This window comes from Peromyscus leucopus, chromosome 1, assembly GCF_004664715.2.
Source record: "Peromyscus leucopus breed LL Stock chromosome 1, UCI_PerLeu_2.1, whole genome shotgun sequence".
Classification (NCBI taxonomy): Eukaryota; Metazoa; Chordata; class Mammalia; order Rodentia; family Cricetidae; genus Peromyscus; species Peromyscus leucopus.
In genome coordinates, this window is record NC_051063.1 from 64,579,477 (window position 1) to 64,585,968 (window position 6,492).

The 6,492-nt window shown below is 54.5% G+C and overlaps 1 protein-coding gene across 4 annotated transcripts in view; it reads right to left on the reverse strand.

Moving 5' to 3' along the window:
* The window catches only part of Kndc1 (kinase non-catalytic C-lobe domain containing 1), a 47,635-nt gene extending 41,393 nt beyond the window's left edge, over nucleotides 1-6,242 (reverse strand). For 2 of the 4 annotated variants that reach the window (XM_028869562.2, XM_037209474.1), the window contains exon 1: nucleotides 5,601-6,242. In XM_028869562.2, the coding sequence (XP_028725395.1) occupies nucleotides 5,601-5,702 (102 nt within the window). In that variant the 5' untranslated portion in view covers nucleotides 5,703-6,242. The remainder of the gene's footprint in view (nucleotides 1-5,600) is intronic. The other 2 variants (XM_028869556.2, XM_028869548.2) reach the window with 1 other exon arrangement.
* Between the last annotated feature and the right edge of the window lie 250 nt (nucleotides 6,243-6,492).

The following is a 6,492-nucleotide window of genomic DNA, read 5'->3' on the forward strand; positions in this document are numbered from 1 at the left end:
GCACACACATTCACTATTACATGTCTTCACATATGTACACTCACACTTGACAAAAACACTTCCGTATAATAATACACGCTGCTATACACACCTACAAGCACAGCCACAGTTGCCCACGCATGCTCACACACACCTGAACTCTTTCATATCAAACATCTTAGACTGCAAGCCTCCTGCCTGGCTGCTGTCAGGTCCCTGTCATCTCCTGAGTTCATACATCTGTGTACTACCCATTTACGAGAGTGGGTGGGAGTTTCTTCGGGAGCTGGGCTGGGGGCTGGTGTGGGCAAAAGATGTGGATCCCCTTTGGGGGGGGGAAGTGGGGTGGTTAAGAAGAGGCAGAGCCTTGGCTTCTCCAGCTGTGGCTGTGACCCCAGGACATGGGCTGCTCAAGTACAGGCAAATGATAGTTCTTAAAGGTGTCTGCCTGTAGCTGACATTGTAAGGCATCCCCATGATCACAGATCACAGATGAGAAGGCAGGGTGATTAAAACAACCGAGCAACCAGGCAAATGGATAAAATCAAGAGCAGGAGTCTCAAGCTGCTGGCCTGAGCCTTTAGGTTCTGTGTGGGTGTTAGACCCTGCATATCCACAGGCCATTTCATTCTTGGAGCTCAAGGTGGGGCTTGGTGAAGTCTCATCCCCAGACCTTCTACTCCTGTGACAGAGGCTCCCTGACTATTAAGCTGATTTTCTAACCAGGACTCAAGCCTGTGGTTTCTTGGTAGTACCAAGGACCCCTTGGCACTCAGGAGAACCCAAGCTCCCAGGGATGCCCACTGGCCATGGCTGGAGAGGCACACACATACACTGCACACACGTGTGTACACCAACCACCCCTCCACACCTTCACCTAGGAATGTGCCTGCACACTGTACAACATAGGGCAACATGCTTGTCCATACATATTCATGCAAGCCTACACAGACACATATGTGAGGTAATACACAACCCTGTAGACCCCGTGGGGCTGAGCCATGGAGGAGAAACGAAGCCAGCTCACGATATGAGTCTGAGTCAGTCTCAGTCCCACGGCAGGGCCTGCCGGCACCCCACTGCTGCCGCTCATGCTGGCCAGCATGCCTGCCTGCTCACAGCCATGACAGGATGTGCCGCCAGCAGAAGGCAACCCTGCCAGACATGCTGCTTGGCCATCCTGCAGCCTACATCACTGCCTCCTACTTAGGTCTGTTAGGAAGATGCTCCTGAAAGTGGGGAGCGGGGGAGATCCTCGGTCAGACCTGAGAACAGCTGAAGACTTGCATCCCTCAGGGTCAATTTGTGAAAGGGGTATATAACTTGGGAAAGCAGGAACCCCAGGGCATTTGTATGATTCTGGGGTGAACCCCACGGGCCCTGAGTCATTGCTTCCAGCTGTGGCCAAGGCCTTCTTCAATGTCAGGATTATCGCCCTTTCACACATGACACCCTCAGGTCAGAGTCTATTTATACAGCTGCAGATCCTGTTGGAGCTGCTCCATGCTAAGAGCTGAGGGACCCCAGGCCTGAATTCTAGACCCTAGAGTCACCTGCCTCTAGGACCTACAGCTGCTCCAGCCTTGCCAGGCACGAGAAAGAACTGTCTTATGCCCAAATCTATGCCACTGGAGAGAGGCAGGGGAAAGTTTTGGCTAATGGACCAGGGACAAGGATGACAGACCAGGAGGGACTCAGATGTCACTCACCATTCACCCAAACTCAGTCTATGCCCCCCTCTATTCCAATTCCAATAATTCCTCTTGGTTCCTCTCCCTCCCCCTTCTTGCCCCGTGGAAAGGAGTCCGCCTTGTGTGTCTTCATTAGTGTCTTTAAGGTGCTGCCTGGAGATATGGTAGCCAGTCTCTGCCACACAGCTCAGTCCCCAGTGAAATATGCTCAGCCTGCTGCAGGGCTCTGACTTTGGCTCCACAAAATATCATGTCCAGGGGCCATCGCGGAGGTGATCTGCTGTGAGCCTTGTGAGCTCACTCGTGTAGATGTGGGTCTGTATGGTGTTCCCATGCCAAGCACACTAAGGGTCTCATGCAGACCTGGGCATTGCAAGCTCCAGGCCTCGCAGGCTCCTACAGCTCTTGCCATGGAGATCAGCTGATGTCCTGATCTCCAGCCAACTCAGTGGCTCTATTTGTCCTATATAGGCCCAGGTCCTCAGTGGGTGAGAAGTTCCTTCACAGTCCAGCCTGCCCCCCCCCCATCTTTATCAGGGTGGCACTTAAGAGTGTGGGGTGGGGGGTCACCTATGTAATTTCCCTGCAGGCAGGAAGATCAATCCTCTGCTTGCAGTGTGCTGATGGAGACTTAACCTCATCTTGACTGGAAGGGATGAGGCCCTGGGGGTTGGGGAATATGCTCCAGGAAGAGACACTTTAGCTGATCCCTGAGCTCCAGAGCTCTTATCTGGTTACCTCAGAGTGCCCTGCTTAAGGGTGTATATGCACTCATGAGCTCCCCTTCCCCTAGACAGACCGGGAGCTGGGTTACAGGGACTCCGGGGGTCATTGTGCACATTTCAAGTCCATTTATAACCAATTAACTTTTCAGCTTATCATAACAGGGCCTGCCAACATAAAACTCGAATTGATGCTGGCAGTGTTTGTTGGCAGCCTCGGCTTGTGAGCAGCCAAACCTCAGCAGGGAGGCAGGAGCTTGCAAGGTGTTCTGTGGGCTGTGTCTGCCCCCAAGTGCCCACCCTGCTGGCTCAGGGTTCTTTTCTGGTTTTAGGCTGCCTTCTGCTCAGAGCCTGTTTGGAAACATATTCTATGGGCTCGAATGCCATGGCGGGGGAAACCCCTTTCTAATAGTAGACTTTTTGCTGTGGGTCCCTGTTCATTTTCAGTCCCCAAGGCCAGCCTAGCACCAGAAGGTTCTGGGAGGCATTTAGTTGGCTTGGAAACAGTGAGAACTCTCCGCTGACACTCAATGTTGTCATCTTCATCACCAAACCCGTACCATTCTGCATTCCTGAAGAAGAGTGATATCACCTACCCCTTGACCCGCACTACTGGGCCCTCAACCACAGCCACTTGGTGAATGCCTGCCTTTCTGGCAGCTATGGTTCTGCCTAGATCCTGTCTTACTGGTTTGTTTCTGATTCCACTTTCCGTGTCCAGAAAGGCTGAAGTTCCGTGTTGAATCCTAGGAAGGCCATCTCTTCCACCTTGCATAGCTCTTGGTCAGAGCAACTTTACTGTACAGCCAGGGTTTTCTTCTATGAAGCCAGGGACAGAGCATGGCTTCAGCCTCCATAACATAGTGGGGCATGCTGGTCCATTCACAGTGAGCTCTAAGTGTTCAGTAGGTTTTTCTCATAGGCAAATGACTTGTTTCTATGCCATGTTTCTCTGGAGAAATTGCTGGGGTGCAGGCACTGGTTTCTTCATTATAAGAAAATGCCAAGATGATCTCGGACAGGCATTTCCCACTCTCACCACGGAGGAAGGGGCCTGCACATACATACCACTGTCCAGCGTATCATCTCTGGGAGTCATGGTAAGGCTTTCAGTGAGCATGTTTAGCACTCTACCAGTTATCAAGAGGTTAGACAGCATGTTCCCAAGTCATTTGGATTTTCTTTGGGTCATGGCAGGGTAGAGATATTCAGGAGCCCCTGGAGGCTCTACTGGATTCCATTTCTTAGCTGTAGTGGAGAGAATTCTGATGTCCTATATACTCTGTATGTATCCTGGATCTGGCCTCACCTCACCTGCAAGGCTGTCATGGCTTGGGTCACACATGACCCCAAGGGATTCTCTAGCACTGAGTGAGCTTCAGGGTGGGTGGCAGCCTAACTCATTGCTTCCCTCTGGACAGCTTTCAAACGCAACCAGATAAAGAGGGCCATGCCAGGCAGAGTCATGTGACCTTGATGTGAATTTAAAAACCTTAATGGGGACCGAGCTGACTGCAGGAAGCATGCAATCTAGATCTCAGCTATATTCTTAGACGAAGGACTGTGTTGGCTCAAGGCCAGACCCCGCAGACTCTTCTCCTATTTTAAAGAATAAGTTTTTGTTATTCAGTTTTCTTACGGCACTGGGTGTTGAATCCCAAGCCTCGTTCGCGTATGCTAGGCAAGCATGCTACAACTGAGCTCCATTACCAGCCCCCTCCTGTGTTATAGGAAGAAAAGTAGCACTCTTCCTCAGGGAAGAGACTCCCCTGAACTTCCTACTGAATGCCACTGAAAGGGGGAATTCCAGTTCACACAAAGGACTCCCCGAGGTCAGAGGATAGAGGTCTCACACACTGTGTATATGGAAACTCTCCAACACAGAGGGACTGAGGACATTCCTAGTACAGAAGGTGTCAGGGCATGGCAGACAGATCACACTCTGGGTGCAAGGCTCAGCTTCAACCTGTGGACCTACGTGCTGTTAATACCTAGGTGCTGTTAGTACCACTGCTTCAGATGCCAGGCACAGAGTGAGCCCTCCAAGCTCAGTGGCTGATACCAAAAGGTACAGGAGGGGTTGTCAGATCTGCTTCTGGTGCTGACTGAGAGCCGAGGCTCCCATAGATACCCTAGAACATGTCCTGTCCTCCAGCAGTTTCTGAAGGCTGTGTGCTGAGGGCACCCTCTTTTTCCCATCAAAGCTAGGGAGATGTCCAAAGGTTTATTTATTCCCGGGGCCTCTCCTCTCTGCAGCCTTCAATTGCACCAAATCCAGGCCACTTCAGGGTGGGGGCAGCACTGCTCAGAGGGCCCTGGAGGTGGGGCAGGCAGGAGCAATGGCTTTTTATCCTTTCAGAGCTCACTCCTCCAGGAAGGGGAATGGGAGAGCTGTCAGGGCCCAGTGCTGCAGACCCCAGGCTTATGCTTCAGGAGGGTTCTAGCCAACTTTCACCCATCAGATGGCTAGGCCAGCTGCAAAGGCAGATGGAGGGTCTCTAGCACCAGTGTCTTCAAGGGGCTAAAGAGTGGTGGATTCTTCCACGGGGACTCCAGAGCCTGGCTTGGAAAGGTCTTCCCAAAGGTCCTGGCTTGGAAGGATCTCCCCCAAGGGTTCTTGAGGGAGGTCAAGGTGCCCCTGGGGGCATCTAGGGGGGCTGCTTGCCATGTCTTTCCAAGACATGGAGTTTGTGCATGACCATCATCTGGGATCCTGGGGGCGGGGCACCTAGGTTCTCCCAACCAGGAGGGGATCTTTGTAGCCCAAGCCAGTTTTGGACTAGAAGCTCTCAGGGTACTTGGGGGAGGGAGGTTCCCCAAAGCAGGACGCACTCTCAACACCGGGAAGGGGTCTCATTCCTCATTCCTAAGCTCATTTGCTTTAGCGCTAGGCCAGCTGAGGAGGTCAGGAGTGTACCTATTGTCCCAAACTGCCAGGATCCCTAGCCCCCAATTTGTCCAAGGATTAAAACCAGAAACCCACCCTTGCAGCAGCCAACTTTTGCAGGGACAGTCCCATTGCTGTCCCATACAGCATTCCAGCTGTTCTGTGGCGGGTGGGGCTGAGGACAGGAACCCTTAGCAGTCGCTACCCGAGGGGCCAGAATCTATGTAGGGGCCAGAATCTATGCTGCCGGAGAGCTGTGTTCTCCCCACTCCTCTTCCCCACCCCTCCTCAGGGGCAGGCGGGCTTCTGGGACCATCTCACCTCATCCTCCGGCAGGGTGGGGAGCGGCTCGAAATCGTAGAAGTCCAGGTCCTTGCCATCTTCCTCGTAGAAGCCCCGAGAGGTTGGGTCCATGGCCTGCATCTTGGCGCTCAGCAGGGCCTGCGCGCAGGTTGGAACTCCGGCCCTGGACCACGCTCCGGTCAGGGATCCCCTCCCCAGCAGGTTTCCTCTGGATCAGATCCCCTCTCCGGCGGGTCCTTTCTCCGGTAGATCCCCTCCAAGCTGACCGCCGCCTCTGTGCCTGACGGGTTGAGCTGGGCACCGCCAGCTACGCGCGCCTGGCCGCCATGGCAACGCGCCCGCCGCCTGCCGCAGTGTCGCCAAACGGTGGCGCGGGGACGCCTGGGGCGGGGCCGGGGGTGGCGCCCTGAGGGCCGTGGTCACTGGCGGGCCAGGGCCGACTTTGGGCTCCGCAGATGTCTTCGACTACGTCAGCCTCCGGGGTGCACCCTCCGCCTGCCTGCGCTGTCCGTGACAGTTCGGGGCGGAGCCACTCCGCGCAGCGGCTGCCCGGGGGGTCTGCACCCACCTGGGCGCACAGAGGGTAGCAGGGCTGAGCCCACCTGGACCACACCAGGCCCCAGGACTTTCGCAGTTCCCGCCCCACCTAGCCCAGGGGCGGGGTTGCTGCAGTCACCTCTAGTGGCCGCTGGTGGGAGGGAGTCTGGGGCAGGTACTGGGTTCCTCAGCTCCTAGAGCCTTTCCCTGGGTCAGGCCTTGTGATGCGCAGGGAGTCAGGTGTTCACCCCCAAGCCCAGCAAAGGACTAGAAGGCTCTCCCAAACTTGGCAAAGGGCAGGCACGGATCCCTTTCCACAGGCTAGTGTTTTAGTTCCGACAGTCTCCCCAACCTTAGGGAGCAGAACTATGGG